Raw genomic sequence first — 19,050 nt, forward strand, 5'->3', positions numbered from 1 at the left:
CCAGCTTCTGATCGTATGCAATTTCCACTCTCAGTATCTAAGGCTAGATAAATTAAAAACGACAGCAACACCCAGGAGGGAAACAGCAAGAAAGGATGTCCGTCTTAGACATCATGACTTCAATCAAGTCCTAATTCTGGAAGATCCAAACCCTTACTACAGTACAAAACCATCCCCACTGGCCACTCATCTTGCTACTAATTTTTCGTACTTTTATCCCCTAGTCTGTATCTTTACAAGATGCTATTCTCTTTACATAGATTGCAGTGTGTGTGTTTAAAAGATTTTATTTATTTATTTGGGGGTGGCAGAGGTAAAGAAAGAGAATCCCAAGCAGAGTACACACTGAGTATGGAGCCCAACTTGGGATCCTGAGATCCCTGAGATCATGACCTGAGCTCAAACCAAAAGTCCAAAGCTTAACCAACTGAGCCACCAAGACACACTTTCTTTCTTCTTAATAAAGCAAGTGGGTTTTTTTTTTATAAGACTTTATTTATTTGACAGACAGAGATCACAAGTAGGCAGAGAGACAGGCAGAGAGAGAGGAGGAAGCAGGCTCCCTGCTGAGCAGCGAGCCTGATGCAGGGCTGGATCCCAGGACCCTGAGATCAGGACCTGAGCCTAAGGCAGAGGCTTTAACCCACTGAGCCACCCAGGTGCCCCAAAGCAAGTGTGTGTGTGTGTGTGTTTTGTTTTTTAAGTGGATCGGTTATAAGACTGTAACTGTTACAGGCCTTTTTAAACATTTTCAGCCACAGTTAATTGCTTCCTGCTTGTACTCCCCTATTGTCTCCAGTGTGACATATAGAACATACTGCATTGTTTTAACTTTTTCTGGTTTTTCCTTTAGACCATGAGTTCGTCTGAGGCAGTAACTATGTCTTACTTACATTTGTAACAATGCCTTGCGTATGGTAGACATTACAGGTTTTTTGAGTGAAAGTGTAAACTTGTTTCCGAAGTAGTGTTTTATCATATTCTTGCAATCTCCAGTGTTCTCTGAAGCTCTAGCTCAGTGGTTCTTAGCTTTAGTAGCACATCAGAATCACCTGAAGATCTTTGTACACTCTCTCTCCTCGGAGTGGACCCCCACCTAACAACGTGTCCAAAGCTCTTCAGGTGATTCCGACATGGAGCCACCGATGAGAATCCCTACATGTCTCCAACTAGGGCCCTTCTAGCAGTACCAAAGAAGGCAGGCTGGTGTGAGCTCACACTGTCGGCAGTCAGCCAACTGCCCAGTTAAACAGACGTGTATCGTGGGCTTTCCTCTTCCGGCGCAAAAATGTGCACATACCCTGCCTCGGGCCCAGCCTTGTCCTAGAACCAAATACTGCCTTTCTCCCAAATTTCAGAACAAAATGCCTGAAAGCGGACAAGCTGAAGCAGGAAAATCCTCTTCCAAGCGCCAGGAGCGCTAGGAGACTCGTTCTCTGTCTTCCGTCGGTGAAAAACAAGGCTAGGGACCGCCCCCAAAGATCACATTTCCTTCGGATGGCCCTTCCATCAGAGGACTGGAGGGACGTGACAACACACGTAGGCAGAACTTCCAGGGTCTTACAATTCTCCCATACATCTTCTCTCACCTGGCTACAGCAACTGGAACGCTCTATTCAAACCGCCAGAGAGCCTTCAGCCCCGTTCCCAGAAACGTGCGCTTGCGCAAAATTTCACACGTCATAGTGGAGCGCGCCGACCGCTGAGACTTCTGGGAAATGGAGTCTGTGAGGAGGCCGAACACTGTGAGCACAGACGTCAGAGCCTTTACGCAGGCGCATTGCTTTTCAGACCTGAAGAGGCGCCGTCTTCCTGGGTACCCAGCACTCTGTGTAGGAGGTGAGCTCAGGCTGCGGGTGTTTGACTTCGAGATGTGGAGTGAGCGCAGCGGCCGAGAGAAGGGGACACTGAGAACTTGGGGGAGGTGCTATGGGAGTTCAACGGGGTGACGCGGGGAGAGCCAGCCTGCAGAGAGAGAGAGAGAGTGAGAGAGAGAGAGAGACAGAGTGTGTGTGTGTGTGTGTGTGTCCCCGCTCGGACAGGTGCAGATGGAAAGTTGCCCCTCGCCTCCTGTGTGTGTGTATTCCGTCGAGTGTGGGCACTGTCAGGAGTGATTTTTCATCATACACCCACTATATGCCACTAGATCCCAGCTTTCAGGATGGAAGTTTGGAGCCTTCTTCCGCTCCTGTCGTCCTCCTTCCCATAATGGGTGTTTAATAAATATGGGTGGAATCAACACTAAATCTGTGGGGACGCCGGCTCCACCCCTCCGTCTTTCTCAGAAAACATCTCAGATTGTCTCGGTTAGCTCCCTCCGTACGAGGCCCTCATTTAAGGATAGATACATCATTTTTAGACTACATCATTGAACATTTAAAAAAAAATTAACCAAGGAAGTTTAACTTTTAAGCTGGTTGGAATCCATTGTTGAAACCGGTGATTATTATTTAGCTTATTGACAAGTTTGATTCTAGAAGTAACTACATCTCTGAGATATCTGTGATTTAAAAAAGGATATTTGCAAATTGAGTCTGAGATGCAGTCCTTAAAGCACTTGGCTTGACATATATGGTTATCCATTAAACCAGTAATTAAAGCTACCTTAATGCCTAATGTGTCTGTTTCAGCTGTCAACATCATGCACAATCTTTTCTTAGTTCAGAGGAATGAATGGTAAAACGAATGCTTTAATATCATTCTTTAGTTGCTAAGGGCCTTGATGAGGCAGGGCCTATCATGGAGGAGGTAGGATTTGAGGTGAGGGGTAAAAAACAGGGAAGAAGTAGCAAAGCATTAGGCAGATTTGAGAGGGAGCTGATTTTAACTGGAGTGAAGTGTCAAGGAGTAGTGGGAGACAAGGGTGGAGAAAAGGACACTGGCACGAGAACACAGAGGATCAGGACAAAACACAGGGCAACTGGATAGTATAGTTCTGATCTGAAGACTGTCAGGAAGAAAACTATTTGGGGACAGAAATTCTAGAGGTCACATCCCGGACTAGAGAGAGAAAGGGACTAGTGGCAGGGGGCCAGTTGGGAATGCAAGGTAATCCTGATGTGGGTTGTTACAGACCTAAATTAATGGTGTCAGTGGTAGCAAAGGATAAAAATGACAATGCAGAAGAAGAGTCAGAAGGACCTGGTGAGGGGCGCCTGGGTGGCTCAGTGAATTAAAACCTCTGACTTCAGGTTGGGCCATGATCCCATGGTCCTGGGATCGAGCCCCGTGTTGGGCTCTCTGCCTGGCGGGGAGCCGGCTTCCCCCCGGCTCTCTCTGCCTGCCTCTCTGCTTACGTGTGATCTCTGTGTGTCAAATAAATAAAATATTTTAAAAAAAAGAAGAAGAAGAAGAAGAAGGACCTGGTGACTAGATTTGGGAGGAAAGAGAGCAAGGTAAAAGTGAATTGGAGGCATCTGGGAAAATGATAGAACATCTGACAAATGTCAAGCTAGGGAGAGAGATTAATTGGGGAGTTGCATAGGGGAAGATGTTTTAAGGTGCTGGCAGAATGCCTGAATCAAAATTTGCAGTCACTTGGAAATGCCAGCTGAGTTTGGAAGAGTCATGGGGACTAGACTGGAAACCATGTCTGTAGAGGTGGAAAATGGAGGGCCAGGTGGATGGACTTTCTGAGGGATAGCAGGAACATTGTACAAAGACTAAGTGTTGTTGGGCAGCAGCCAGGTTTCCAGGGCAAGACTGGGGAAAAGAAGCAGGAACTTGTCAGAATAATCAAAAGCTGCAGAGAAATAAAGATAAGGAGAAAAAGACTATGGTAATTAGAGGTGCACTGGTCATTTTCAAGTGTACAGTTTCAGATGGTGAGGGGTGACAAGAAAAGAAAAAGATTCAAAAAAGAGGAGATGGAATTGATAAGTATGTGTTACCAAGAACTTTGATCATGAAAGGAAAACCTAAATGAGAACTCTTTTGCTAAAGAGAGGCCATGGGATTCGGTGAAGAAGGTTTCAGAGAGATGAGGGTTGTATCTGTTTGAAAATATGGGGAAAAAGTTACTGGTGAGCTGGGAGATGGTGGAGAAAGCAAGACCTGGTAATGCAGATACCAGATTCTGAAAAGCAACAGTAGTGGAAAAGGAGGTAGGACACAGAGGACACTCAGGGAAAGACCCAGAGACAGAAACATTTCTGTTTCGTCCTCACACCCCATGCTACCACGCACATAGCAGGTCCTTGGATGTATTTGTTGACTCGTAGGGTGAATGAGTGGATGAATGGGTTGGTATTGGGCAGTCGAAAGGAAAGCAGTTTTCATTTATTGAACAGACTAAGATAAACACTTTACATTAACTGTCTCATTTACTGTTTATAACTACTCTGTGAGGTAGGTAGTAAACAACTGGAGGTCGACCTTTAGCTTAAGTAATTTGCCCAAGCCTTCATCATGAATAAATACGTGCCCGTGGAATGCTTTTTACCACATGACTTTGGAACTCTTGTGAGCATTCTTCCAAAATCGAATGGCAAGGATGCAATGGGCAAGGATGCGAACAGGAAAAGCTTTCTAGGCAAGGGCTCATTTGAAGATCTAGAATAAGAATTTGAAGAGTTTTTTTTTTCTCTAGAAATACTCTGACAACCAGCAGTTGGACAAGAGAAAACTAAGTGACTCCATGTGAATTTGGTAGACCTGGGGAGCCCTGGGTATCACTGGGAGGCTACTGAAGCGACTGCCAGGGGAGGGAAGTAGGCCTGGCAGGGATCCCACGAATAATAGCACCTCAGGAGTGTTGGCTGTAGTGGAAAAGGTTACTGAATGGCTGGGGAGCTTTTATGCCCACCACCATTTGTAAGGTGTTCAGTGCTCGTTTTATGAAGTCATAATCCAATAAACAAAATTGTCTTTAAGGATTTAAACATTGAGCAGTTTCAACTACAATCTCAGATGTAGTTCAGCGGATTTGTTCGAAAATCTCAAATGCTTTCAACAACATATTCAAATACTTTGATTCCAAAGTGATTCCTACACTTACACTTAAACCTATTCTAAAAAAGCAACAACACATTGTAATTAATGTTTTCATCCTTTCTACCTTCCTAAGATTATAACCCGTAGCTAATGCTAACCCGTAGCCCATTATTTTATATGCTTTATTTGTATTCTACTTACGCATCACAATAGCTCTGAGGTAGGTACTTTCATTTTTCTAATTTTACAGATGACTGGGTGAACTGAGACAGAGGTTGAGAAACTTGCCTAAGGTCATACAGGTAGTAAGCAGAGCTGGAATTTTATTTCTGGCAGTCTCTCCTGTATCTCAAAATACTAATTCGGACTTCTTACGAGGGCCCAAGAGTAATGTGTTGTTTTTTTCTAATAGTTCTTTTTTTAAAGATTTTATTTATTTGACAGAGATCACAAGTAGGCAGAGAGAGAGGAAGGGAAGCAGGCTCCCTGCTGAGCGGAGAGCTATGTGGGGCTCAATGCCAGAACCCCAGGATCACCTGGGGACCTGAGCTGAAGGCAGAGGCTTTAACCCACTGAGCCACCCAGATGCCCCCAAGAGTAATGTTTTAAAACCCTTCTGGGAATGGAGGAATCTTGACAAGCAAGGGAAGGATTACTGTCTTAAACAACACAGCTTGCAGGCTACTGATGTTGTCTTAGCTGTTTCCATTTGTGTATATATCACTCTGCCTCCTCCTAACAAGATTCAAATCCTAATCTCTCGGGTCCAAAAAAAAAAAAAAATTGTAGTTACACTAAACATGTTTTCCAGGTTTTTTTTTTTTAAGTTTTTACCTTTTGCATAGTTTTGTTTTTTTTTTTTTAAGATTTTATTATTTGACAAAGATCACAAGTAGGCAGAGAGGCAGGCAGAGAGAGAGGAGGGAAACAGGCTCCCCACTGAGCAGAGAGCCTGAGGGATGCTCAATCCCAGGACCTGGAGATCATGACCTGAACCAAAGGTAGAGGCTCAATCCACTGAGCCACCCAGGCGCCCCACCTTTTGCATAGGTTTAAACATTTTTGCAAACTGGTGTTCACCCTCAAGGTAATAACCTTTGAAAGTTTTGCTTGGCCAGTGCTCAGTAACCCATTGTCTGGTAAATATATATTGGTCTGGTCTTTTTGAAAACTTAACTGTACCTTAGTAGTATCTCATAATAAGACGAGATAGTGGGCTCATCTCCTAAAGGAGGAAGGATTAAGTCTGCATGATTACTTTACCTCTTTAGACGAGCTCATACTCCTTCCTCTCCCCAGTACTGATTAGTCTGTTTGGGGTTTGACGTTCCTGATTCTGGGATTACTTGGTTTATCCACATTCCCTTGATTTCTTTTCTCATGCTTGTGTGAATGTACACAAGTATATATCCTAAGGATACATCTATACTTTGTGAATAGTCATACAATTAATAGAAAAAAAAAAAAACCAAAGTACTTATTTGTATCACTAAAGGTGTATTTGCCCTCTTTGTATTACAGTGATTTTTAAAATATATTATTTTTTTTCTCATTTTGAGTATGGAACTCATGGTCTTTCAAAATTCAAACTGTTTCTTTCAGCAATAATAATTTTTATAACCTGGCCAGTGGAAGCCAGAATCACCTGATTTTTCCAATCCAAAGATTTGGCAACAGCTCAAACTCTAAATACTCCAAACTGTACCCAGTAGCTTTCCCTCCAAACCTCCTCCTCCTCTGTTGCTCATCTATATGAGTGGTACCTCTGTGAACACCATTGTTCAGATCAGTGACCTGGAAGTCATTCTTGCTTCTCCCATCACCCTCAGCCTCCACAGTCAATCTGTTGTCTGTTCTGCATTTTTTTTTAAGATTTTTTAAAATTTATTTGTCAGAGAGAGCACAAGCAGGGAGAGCTGCAGACAGAGGAAAAAGCAGGCTCCCCGAGGAGCAAAGAACCCAATGCAGGACTCCATCTCAGGACCCTGAGATCATGATCTGAGCTGAAAGCAGATACTTAACCCACTGAGCCACCCAGGCATCCCAGTTCTTCATGTCTTTTTTTTTTTTTTTTAAGATTTTATTTATTTATTTACAGAGAGAGATACAAGTAGGCAGAGAGACAAGCAGAGAGAGAGAGGAGGAAGCAGGCTCCCCGCTGAGCAGAGAGCCCGATGTGGGACTTGATCCCAGGACCCTGAGATCATGACCTGAGCCGAAAGCAGCGGCTTAACCCACTGAGCCACCCAGGCGCCCCGCAGTTCTTCATGTCTTGACAGTAGTTCCACTTTTGTCCATTTCTGCTGTCACTACTTTCATTCAGCTTTTCATCATTTTTCCTTATTTAATTATGAGATTCCTCACTGGTCTTCTCACCTCCATGCTTGCCCTCCTCTAGTCCCATTCTGCTACAGCTACCCAGAATGGCATGGTTGCCTGTGTTGGAGGTCCCCAAGATCACCCCTCATTTAGGGATTTGCTGGAAGGACGTGGGGCTCAGCCTATACTTGCACTCATGGCTAAGACAAGGAATCACAGCTAGGTCAATCAGGGATGAGAGAGGCAGAGTCTGGAGAAACCCAAATACTGGCTTTCTTGTGCTCTCTCCCTGCCATGAGGAGTCACACCAAACACATCCTCTCCAGCAATAAAAATGCAACAACGTGTGTGTGATGTTCCAGCTCACAAAGGCTCATTAGAGGCTCAGAGCCCAAGTTTTTTTTATTGAGAGCCAGTCAGGTAGGTACTCTCTGCCTAACATACCAAAATTCCAGACCCTCTGGCAGGAGAGCAAGTATTCAGCATAAACCACATTGTTTGCTTAAATAGTTTGGCATAATGGGCCACCCTTCTTTCTTAGGGAAACCTCCCCAAATCGAAGTTCCCAGACCCCAGCCAAGGACCAGCCTCGCAAATGGAATTTTCTGAGAATAGCTATCTTGGGTCTGCTTTAACTCTTCGATATACCCACATTCCTTCCTCTTTTTTTTTTTTCCCTGTACACCAAAGTAAATACATACTCATAAAAACAAAAATCAGGGTATAAAGAATTACAAGAAATAGAATAAAACCACTTGAAATGCCACCACTCAAATTGCACTTACATTTTCGTGTATAATCTTTCAGTCCTTTTTCTTTACATATGCTCATACACAAGTAAATAGCTTTAAGTGTGCTTTCTTCACTTAGTATTTGTAAATTTGTTTAAAAAAAATTTTTTAACAAAACATCACAGACAAAGTTGAACTCTCCTGGTTATCTGTCCCAATTCCATATCCCTCCCTTCCCAGAGATCACTCATAATTTGGTACTTATTGTCCCACACAGATTTTTGTAGATACTATTTACCTGTTTTTAAGTTTGGTTTTTTTTTTTTTTAAAAGATACATTTATTTGAGAGAGAGAGAAAGAGTGTGAGCTTGGTAAGGAGGGGCAGAGGAAAACAGAGAACGTGTCATGCAGACTCCCCAATGAGTGTGTAGTCTGGTGCAGGGATCAACCTCATGACCCTGAGATCATGGCCCTAGATCATGACCTGAGCCAAAATCAAGAGTCAGAGGCTTAACCGATTGAGCCATCCAGGTGCCCTGTTTTTTAAGTTTTATATAGATGTTACACAGTAATTCTAAAACTTTATTTTTTGCTCAGTAATTACATTTTGTGATTTATTATTAACACTAAGCTCTACTTCATTCATCTTTTTTTTTTATTTTTTTTAAGATTTTATTTATTTATTTGTCAGAGATAGAGAGAGAGAACACAAGCAGGCAGAGCAGCAGGCAGAGGCAGAGAAGCAGGCTCGCCGCTGAGCAAGGAGCCCGATGTGGGACTCGATCCCAGGACCCCGGGATCATGATCTGAGCCAAAGACAGCGGCTTAACCAACTGAGCCACCCAGGCGTCCCTACTTCATTCATCTTAATGTAGAATACTCCAATACACATAAGTTCACACATAAAATAACAATTGGTACTTCTGATGAACATTTAAGTTGTTTACAGTTTATCACTAATAATCTTTTCTTCAATGATTTGTAATGCCGGCTCAGTTGTATATCAAGTTTCCCTACATGTTTGGATATGTTGGGGATTTTTTTTTTTAAGATTTTATTTATTTATTTGTCAGAGAGAATGAGCACAGGCAGAGGCAGAGGGAGAAGCAGGCTCCCTGCTGAGCAAGGAGCTCGATGTGAGAATCGATCCCAGGATGCTGGGATCCTGACCTGAGCCCAAGGCAGCTGCTTAACCAACTGAGCCACCCAGGCATCCCGGGGATTTTTTTATTCTAGTCTATTGGTCTGTTATCTGTGTGGCTATTTTTTCATGAAAATAAAAATCATATCAGTGAGGTTAAAAACTGATGGACAGACTTGGGTTCAAGTTCTCCCTCAAATTCTCCCTTTTAACCCTAACTTTCCTAATCTGTAAGATAGTACCTATCTGTGGGGTGCCTGGGTGGCTCAGTGGGTTAAAGCCTCTGCCTTCAGCTCAGGTCGTGATCCTGGCATCCTGGCATTGAGCCCCACATAGCTCTCCGCTCAGCAGGGAGCCTGCTTCCCTTCCTCTCTCTCTGCCTGCCTCTCTGCCTACTTGTGAACTCTGTCAACTAAATAAATAAAATATTAAAAAAAAAAAAAAAAAGATATTCTCACTTACTTCCTTAGGACAAACTCCTAGGAAAGATTTGCTGAGCCAGAGTATGTGTGTTCCAAGGCTCTTCATACAATCATACAAGTTGCAATGATCTTTCTAAAACACAAATCTGATAATACTTCCATGTTGAAATTCTTCAGTGATCTCCGTGCCTGTGGTCCCTCTTCCATGCATGGGACCATACAAAGCTGTCCTTGATCTGGCTGGTCTCTGTCTACTTCCCCACTGCACTGCTCACAGCCTAGACCTCTGCCATTCTAAACTAGTTCCAGTTGTTCATTTTTCCATGTAAAGACACACCTCCTTATTTTTGAAAACTTGATACTTTTCCTACTAGAATGTTCCACCTCCTCCCCCAAATCAAGCCTTACATCCCATTTCTGCCAAGGAACTTACAGCCTCCTGTCTGGATGAGGCAAGCCTCTGCTGGGCTCTGAGAGTTTGTTTTGGGCATCTCTGTATAGTACGTACCCATCCTATAGTGACACACTATTGGGGCTACTGGTTTGTCCTGTATTCTAAGCTATAAGCTTTTAGAGGACAAAGACAGTGTCCTAAAGTTTTTGTGTTTGGTATAAATAGTTGGTGCTGAATAAATGTTGGTTGGATAGACGGATGAATGAATACAAGGATCAGTACCCGTATCCCCTTGACCGCAGGAGAGTACTCAGTGCGCCCCCCTTTGCCTCGTCCTTCCTCGGACCGCACTTCCCGTCCCACTCATGATTTCCAGAAATGCTTGACTTAACTGTGTTGTCTTAGACTCTTGCCTGTGGGAAACTGAGACCTACTCAGCTAACTCAAGGAAAGGGGGTTAGCGATAGGATTCACACCAAGCCTAAGAAGGTTACAGGAATCCCAGAATAAATGAGGCTGGTCTAAATGTGAGTTGGAGCCCAGGGGTGGTCTGCATGCATTGAGGGACTTCACACCAGTGAAAAACTCTTAAGTCTTTACTCCACTGTTTCACCACTAAGGTGACCAGGCTCTTCTTCCCCCAGCCTGTGTCTAGTCTTCCCGGGTCATGCCTCCTACACACTCACGGAATCTGCTTCCGGGTAGCTTTGGCTTCCCTGATCCTCATGGCTACTTCCGTCCCTCCTGATACCCTTTCAGCTCATCGCTCACCTGTTGTGCTGACATTTCTTAGCTCATGTTCCCCTTTCCAAGCTAGATCACATCTCGGTCCACTACCTGAGGCCTACGTCAGTGTGGCTCCAGGAGGGAGAGACAGTGTCGTGTGGAACAAGATGTGGCTGCCCAACAGTGGCTCCTTTAGCACAGGGTTACAAATGGGGTATTTTTCCCTTAATGAGGCTGTGGGTATTTACTGGACATGTCTTTCCATATAGTCATTTATAAAATTTCTTAGACTTCTTACCTGGTAACCGTCAGGGCAATATTGAATGTGAACTTATATAGTATAAGCTTCATATGTTCTTGATTCCCAGGAACAGAGCTCTACGTCTGGGGTCACGGTCAAACCAGCACCCCCTTGTGTCCTGAATAGCACTATCCGTGGCCTTTCGCTCCAACTCTGGTTTAGGGTGGGGTTGCTCCTAGCCTGGCTTTGCTTTGTCTTCCCTGTTTGTAGGGTATTAAGAAAGAGAATGGGTATATAACTCACTGGTGTTTGGAGATTTCTTGCTTTATGGGTCAGAAAACTACAAACCAAGACTTGTCTTTCTCATCCCATACCTTTTCCTCGTTAGGACTCTGCCCTTTTCTACAAGGAGAGCACACAGGAGGGAATGGCTGCTGTGTCTCCAACTGCCAGAGGCCAGGTGAGGTGAACTTTGTGTGTCTGGAATACTCAGTTAGTCTCCAGATTGTAACCACTTTTCTCTCTTTATCCGGGAGCTTCTTCAGTCAAACCGAGCCAGGTAAATTAAGGGCTCCGGGGGGAATGCGTCTTTCCCATTTGACTTGTGGTATCCTTCAGTGACCTTCTCTTGCCTTGAACATGTGCCCAGTAGTGTGTCACCAGGGACACGGCCCCTGTGGACTTGGCTCTGAGAGCTTTTGCCTAAAAAATGATGGTACAGGTTGGCTTGGATGGTTTGAGGGAACAGTTCCTGTCCTGACCTGCCTTCAGTGCATCCATTTGAGAGTGGACCCCAAGTATTCCAGGAAGTGTTGGGTTAGGCTGGGGGATATGACATTTGCTGAAGAGCCCCTCAGTGAGGTGGTAAGAGTCCCAAAGAGAGATGAGTATAGGTAGAGACATGGGGCTTGCCCCACACCTGCCTATGGACCTGGAGTCTTGAATTCTATGCTCTAGCTTAGAACTTGCACACTGGAGACTCATCTGGGGTTTTAGGATTGGGGATAAAGATGCTGTCTTACACAATCACAAAGCATTTGCGTGAAATGAGGGGATCCTAAGGACAATCTAATCAACACCATCATTTTAAGGATTTGTAAAAAAACAACGAACAACAACAACAACCAGATAATTGGTAGAATTCAAATAAGGTTGTAGATTATAGTATAATATCAATAGTGTTTACTTGACTTTCATAATTACACTGTGATTATATTAGAGAATATCCTTGTTTTCATAAAATATGAGTAAAGAGGCATCATGTTTGCAAGTTACTCTCAAGAAGTTCAGGAAAGAGGAGAATGTGTATATACTGAGAGAGACAAAAAGATAAAGCACATGTGGAGAATGTTAACATTTGGGGAAGCTGGGTGAAGGGTACATAGGCATTCTTTGTTCTGTTCTTGCAAATTATCTGAAATTTACAGGCTTGGCTGTGAATGTAAGAATTATGACCAAGAACTTCATGCCTCAGGGAATTATGCCACTTTCTCCCAAGTGCTTCAAAGCCCTGCTTCATCAGAACAATTTTACTTACCCTCCTTCCACAACCTCAGGGCTATCATCTTTATGACTGTTTCGTCTGGTCCATATAAAGAGAAGGGTTTTAAGTAAGGGGCAATGTGATTGTGTTTCCAGGAATCAGTGACATTCGAGGATGTGGCCGTGATTTTCACAGATGAGGAGTGGAGACATCTAGTCCCTATTCAGAGGGACCTCTACAAGGAGGTGATGCTGGAAAACTATAAGAGTATTGTCTCATTAGGTAAGGAGAGCTTCCCATAAGAAGTTAGACTCGGTACTGTGTTAATGGGGGGTTGAGGGGCCAATAAATGATACCTCTTCTCCCACCTGACTTCTGAAGCAGTGAGAGACAAGATAAAGGAGTAGAAGGTATGGCTTAGGGGTACAGTGACAGTGGGCTTCTTCATCCTGAACCCCAAAATTGGACAGACTGGCTTCCTGAGCCATGGGCAGATTGTACAACCCCAGCCTCCCTTGTTCAGGAGCCTGTCCTTACAGTATAGAGGACCCACTCTCCAAAGGCGGGGTAGGGGTGGCAGCAAACAGAAGAAGCTGAGTTACATATGCCCAGTTCCTCCACCAGCTCATCCGTCAGGTAACTTACTCAGCTCCATCCAGAGGACTAAGGATGCCATCTTGTTGAGAGAAAATTTCTCCTCAGAGAAGCAGAGGAGGGGAGGAAGAAGTGTTTTCCTTTATTTTTTTTTTTAAGATTTTATTTATTTATTTATTTATTTATTTATTTATTTTTAAGATTTTATTTATTTATTTGACAGAGAGAAATCACAAGTAGATGGAGAGGCAGGCAGAGAGAGAGAGGGAAGCAGGCTCCCCGCCGAGCAGAGAGCCCAATGCGGGACTTGATCCCAGAACCCTGAGATCATGACCTGAGCCGAAGGTAGCGGCTTAACCCACTGAGCCACCCAGGCGCCCCAAAGATTTTATTTATTTATTTGACAGAATGAGAGAAAGAGTACAAGGAGGGGGAATAGCAGGTAGAGATGGAGAAGCAGGCTCCCCACTGAGCAGAGAGCTCAATCCCAGGCCCCCGGGATCATGACCTCAATCGAAGGCAGTCGCTTAACTGACTGAGCCACCCAAGTGCCCCAAGTGTTTTCCTTTAAAAAGAGGGCAGGTATGAGTGTAGAAATACAAGCCTGTGCCTCAGAGTAAGTCACTAGAAGTGTGTTTCATTTTGAATATTTATCTTAAGTGCAGGCTTAGAGAGAGGCCCACAGAAGGCACTTTGCAGTTAGAGAGACTTGGCTGACAAAAGGAAAATTAAGAATGACTGTTCTGGAGGCCCCCGCCCAGCTGGCTCAGTCTGTAGAGCGTGGAACTCTTGATCTGGGGGTGTGCGTTTAAGCCCCATGTTGGGTGTAGAACCTACCTTAAAAAAAGAAGAAGAAAAGGAAAAAGAGAAAGAATGTTGGTTTGAGATATTCATGAGAAGTAAAGGTTGGGTTCCTGTACATAATTCTCAGGAACTTCCAGAATTAAGAGACTGAGAGAGTGTGCAGATTCAGAAATAGGTATAAAACAAGCAACAGGTGGCCATCAGAGGACTCACACTGCAGGTTTTCTATGAGGCCAGTCAAAAATTTAAGTATGACAAATAGGAAAAACAGGATAGCCAGGATAGAATGTTCAGGGAGCACTAAGGGAGACTGCTGAGCCTTTGTCACAGACTTTGGTGGGATGAAATATTGAGGAAAATAGATTTCCTAAGATCAGAAACAGGAAACCAAACAGGAAGGTGATGGATGTGGCCCATTTGTAGTAGGTGATCAGAATTTAACCATTCTGAAAATAAATAAATTGGAAAAAAAAAAAAAAAAGAATTTAACCAGATAGGTGATCCTTGGGCTCAATAAGAAGGTGTTTCTCTTTCACAAGTTGGGGACCCCCAATGTAAGGGAAGTTTAGACTTCAAGACTGCTTCTAGGATGGATTCTGTTTCTTTCAGTGACCAAAAATGGATAGACTCACTTGTAGAAATTCATCCCAAACAAATAATAGCATCAGGAGCCCTGAGTGTATAAAAATGTTCGTGACATCATTGTTTGTTAGTAGCGAAACAGTAAAAACAGTCTGAATGGCTGTCTGAGCAGGAGATTAAATAAATTAGATTATCCCATACAACTAACAGCGTGTAGCCATTAAAGTGGTGATGTAGATCTGTGCTAGTCGAAGTAAAGTAACACTTTATTATGTGAAAAAAATAAAATTTACAAATTAGCATTATTTCATAACCCAGTTTTTTTTTAAAGATTTTATTTATTTATTTGACAGAGAGAAATCACAAGTAGGCAGAGAGGCAGGCAGAGAGAGAGAGAGAGGGAAGCAGGCTCCCTGCTGAGCAGAGAGCCTGACGCGGGACTCGATCCCAGGACTCTGAGATCATGACCTGAGCCGAAGGCAGCGGCTCAACCCACTGAGCCACCCAGGCGCCCCCATAACCCAGTTTTTAACAGAATGTATCTATAGGTATCTTTCAGTTTCAAAATGAATAGAAAGAAAGAAAAAATGAATACAAAGTACAAAAGGTGATCTTTCTTTTTATTTCTACTTACCTCTAATTTTCCTACGATGAATGTGACCCACTTGTGTAAATAAAAGCTTAATACTAAAGGGTAAACCAACCAACAAAATTACATGTTTTTTTACTCAGGATGATCTGTTTTCATTCTTATCTTTCCTGAGCCAAGGACTCTTTTCCACGATTGTACCAGTGCTAAAGCTATGACATCCCATTCACTTCAGTGGGGAGAATAAACACATTAGTTCAAATGGATTTTATCTACTTTTGACCAAGTGCTACTTGTTCCTTTGTAGAACCTCAGTCTTGACCTCCATTGTGAGCTTCCCACATCCTTTTGCTTCACTTTGTACTCTGCATTCCCAGCGTGGGCCCTCTGGCTTTCCATTTTCTGTCAGAAAGAGTGAGAGGTTGGGTTTAAGCTTCGGAATAGTTGCGTATTTCCATCACATACCTGGCTTGTTTCTTTCTCCCTGAGCAGGACTTCCAGTTCCTCAACCTGACGTCATTTTTCAGTTGAAGAGAGGGGATGAGGCTTGGGTAGTTGATCTTCATGGATCTGAGGAGAGAGAATGTCCAGAGAACGTCTCTCTAGGTAACTGTGTATGAACAGGGCAGGGCCGACTTTTGTTTTGTGGCTGTTATTTGGGTGTGTGGGAAGGAGGCTTGGGTACCACATTTTTCTCACATTCACATCTTTTGCTTTAGTGTTTATTCTCTGTCACCCACCAGCTTTCGTTTTTTTTCTCCACACATGAAAGTGTTACTCCTCTTTATCCACCAAATGTTGTTTTTCTCTCAGATCTGTCATGTTGCCCATACACACCTATTGCCCACCGCCCCCCCCACACCACTTAGCCTACTCTCCCAATTATCCTGGCCACGCTCCCAGTGGAAAGTCTTCTCTCTCTTCTGAGCTGTCCACTGTCAGTTCTGTTCTCTTTTCAAGTCTCAGTCTTTTCCCAACACGAACAACTGTCTATGGGAGCCAGCGGGGCAGTCCCTGTACACTACTGTTCAGATTTATTATAGCATCTCATCTTTCTGCTGTCGTACTGTAGTATTTCCTAGCCCAGGAGAGAAACTGCATCTGTATTTTCTGTCTGTTCCAGACCGGGAGACTAAGCCCGAGATTCACGGTCCTTCAGAAGGAGAAGAATCAGAAGGAGTGGGGAGGGGAAAGCTTCAAGGAGAAGTTCCCGTGTGTCCTAAATTTGACGCTCATGCACTGGAGCGTGAGTCGGAAGCAGGGAAGGAGAGGCCTGCCATCCAGACCTGCAAGAAGTCCCTTTCCCAGAAGGAAAGCTTGCAGCCGGGGTCTACCCCTCTCAAGAAAATCCTTACTAAAGAGAGAGACCAGGAATGCAGCCACTGTGGGAAGACCTTTTTTGACCACTCATCCCTTACCCGCCACCAGAGGACTCACACTGGAGAGAAGCCCTATGACTGTCATGAGTGTGGGAAGGCCTTCAGTCACAGGAGCAGTCTCAGTAGACATCTGATGTCTCACACAGGGGAGAGCCCCTATGAATGCAATGCATGTGGGAAGGCCTTTTTCGACCGGTCGTCCCTAACTGTCCATCAGCGAATTCATACTGGAGAGAAGCCCTTTAAATGCAGTGAGTGTGGAAAAGCCTTCTTTGACCGCTCATCCCTTACTCGACACCAGAGAATCCACACCGGAGAAAGCCCTTATGAATGTAATCAGTGTGGGAAAGCCTTCAGCCAGAAAAGTATTCTCACTCGACATCAGCTCATCCACACCGGTAGGAAGCCTTACGAATGTAACGAGTGTGGGAAAGCCTTCTATGGCGTGTCATCCCTGAACAGACATCAGAAGGCTCACACTGGAGAACCTCACTATCAGTGCAGTGAGTGCGGGAAAGCTTTCTTCGACCGTTCATCCCTTACACAGCATCAGAAGATCCACACCGGAGACAAGCCGTATGAGTGCACCGAATGCGGGAAAGCCTTTAGCCAGAGATGTCGGCTCACGCGACATCAGCGAGTGCATACAGGAGAGAAACCCTTTGAATGCAGCGTGTGTGGGAAAGTCTTCAGTTCTAAGTCATCCGTTATTCAACACCAACGGCGTTACGCCAAACAAGGAATAGACTGAGCTGGGTGAAAGCTTTAGTCAAAGGACCTCCGTAGAAACTCAAGCTAGGTCTTCCCCATCGTAAGCAAACCCATCCTTTGAGCATTCTACTTATTCTGGCTACACCTCTCCTTTTCCACCTCTGCTACCACAGTGTGAATAAACATTCTCTACTTACCGTGTTCTAGAACTGTGGGATGCCAGAAGTTAGGATGTGACTCTAAAGGGTCGACACTTTGCGGAAGTTTGTTAGACAACGGGATAAATATTAGGAGGTGATTGTCAGACATGTCTCTTGTCTGAGGCCCCAAGTATCACTGCACTTTAATAACCGGAGGCTCGAGCAGGAGGGAAAGCGAAGTTGGAGCAGCACTGTCGTTTCCAGGACACTTCTTTTTATAGCTTGCATCCCTTTCCCTGGAAGCTTTTTTGGGCCCTGGTCTTGTTCTTTGTGTCCCAACTTCTAGGTTCCTTTCTACTACTACTACTACTGCTGGCTAGCACTTACTGAGCGCTTACTATGGGGTAAGCACTCAATGGGGAGTTTGGCAAAGAGTAGACTGTTTGGTCCTCTCACCAACCCTGTGAAGTTGAAGTAGGTACTATTACTATCCTCATTTTACAGATGAGCAGACTAAAGTTTAGAGGTATTCAATAATTTGCCCAAAGTGACACAGCTTGTAAAAGGTGAAGCTAATCCTTGAATACAAGTCTACCTTCAAAGTCTATTCTCTTAACCATTATGCTATATGGTTTAATAATTTATGTACAGGTATCATCTCCTCAACTAGATTAGAAGCAGTTGGAGGCGTGACTTAGGTGTCTTTGCATCTCACACAGTGCCTTGCACATAATAGGTGCTCAATAAATATTTATCTGAATTAGTGATTTTTCTACTTACCAGGTTCTCTCTATTTAAAACATCTGTTGAGTGTACATCCTTTCTCTGAATTTTCAGTGTAGACTGCACCTTTATCCTGTCAGCCTCTCATTACTGTGGTAGTCATTGAATTCTTCCCTCTTCCTTATTTGTTTTAATTAAAAGATTTTATTTATTTGTCAGAGAGAGAGAGAGTGTGTGTGCATGCACAAGCAGGTAGAGGCAGAGAGAACCAGGCTCCCTGCTGAGCAAGGAGCCAGATGCAGGACAGGATCAGGACCCAAGTCAAAGGCAGGGGCTTAACCGACTGAGCCACCCAGGCATCCCTAACCTCTTCCTTACTGAACAGAGGTATGTTAAGCTTTGGTGCCATAATAAGTAACCCCCAAACTGAAAATTCACATCTCACATAAAATCTGTTATAAGTCAGTCCGTCTCACTCCATCTTCATCCTTTAGAACATGTTGCCTCTAAGGGTATCATGAAAGAGAAAGCTGGAAGATATTTTAGGTTATTTCTAAGGACCATCACTTGTGTCCACATCTCATAAACCAGAACCTAGCACCAGAGGCCCGAAAAGTAAACAAGCACCTCAATATTTGGTAACATCAAAAGTGTCTGTCACGAATTACATTTTGCACATTACTGACATTTTGCACATTATGCTTAGACCAGTCTTTCTAAATGACCCGTTCCTGCTCATCATTGCCTTACTTGAGACCTAAAATAGCTCCCTGTTTAATGAAAGCTTCTCTGAATATTTAAGGTCTGCCTTGATGTGATTCCACATTAAGTTCTGATTCCCAAAACTCTTCTATGCCCTGGGCCCAGTCCTTTATTTTTATTTTATTAAATATCAGGGACTAGGCAGCTTTGGCCCTAGGCATCTGCATTCCCTTTCTAGTTGCTTCAAGTGAAGCCCGGAAGAGGACTTGATTCTAGACAGAGGCTGTCTAGAATTTAGCTTACCTGCATGAATCCCAGTGGACCAAGATGCATTTCTCCTAAGAGATAAAGCCAGATTCAAGAAGATGGATTGCCTAACAGACACCCTTCCCTCACGCCCCAGTCTACTAACAGCCCTATTTGTCCACCTTTCTTA

The 19,050-nt window shown here is 43.9% G+C and overlaps 1 protein-coding gene across 1 annotated transcript; it reads left to right on the forward strand.

Annotated features, from left to right (window-relative positions):
- The first annotated feature begins 1,497 nt into the window (after positions 1-1,497).
- Positions 1,498-18,143, forward strand: ZNF2 (zinc finger protein 2). The gene is made up of 5 exons (XM_044261648.1): positions 1,498-1,839; positions 11,296-11,367; positions 12,546-12,672; positions 15,452-15,565; positions 16,083-18,143. The coding sequence occupies exons 2-5, from the start codon at positions 11,335-11,337 to the stop codon at positions 17,087-17,089; spliced, it is 1,281 nt and encodes a 426-aa protein (XP_044117583.1). The 5' UTR covers positions 1,498-1,839; positions 11,296-11,334; the 3' UTR covers positions 17,090-18,143.
- The last annotated feature ends 907 nt before the right edge of the window (positions 18,144-19,050 follow it).

Source organism: Neovison vison, chromosome 8, assembly GCF_020171115.1.
Source record: "Neovison vison isolate M4711 chromosome 8, ASM_NN_V1, whole genome shotgun sequence".
In the NCBI taxonomy this organism is placed as follows: Eukaryota; Metazoa; Chordata; class Mammalia; order Carnivora; family Mustelidae; genus Neogale; species Neogale vison.

Bases quoted from the DNA above. Each gene is read 5' to 3' on its own strand.
- ZNF2 (XM_044261648.1), top strand. From the start codon at position 11,335: ATGGCTGCTGTGTCTCCAACTGCCAGAGGCCAG. The intron at 12,673-15,451 runs GTAAGGAGAGCT...CTCCCTGAGCAG, and splicing joins TAAGAGTATTGTCTCATTAG to GACTTCCAGTTCCTCAACCT. The intron at 15,566-16,082 runs GTAACTGTGTAT...TGTCTGTTCCAG, and splicing joins TCCAGAGAACGTCTCTCTAG to ACCGGGAGACTAAGCCCGAG.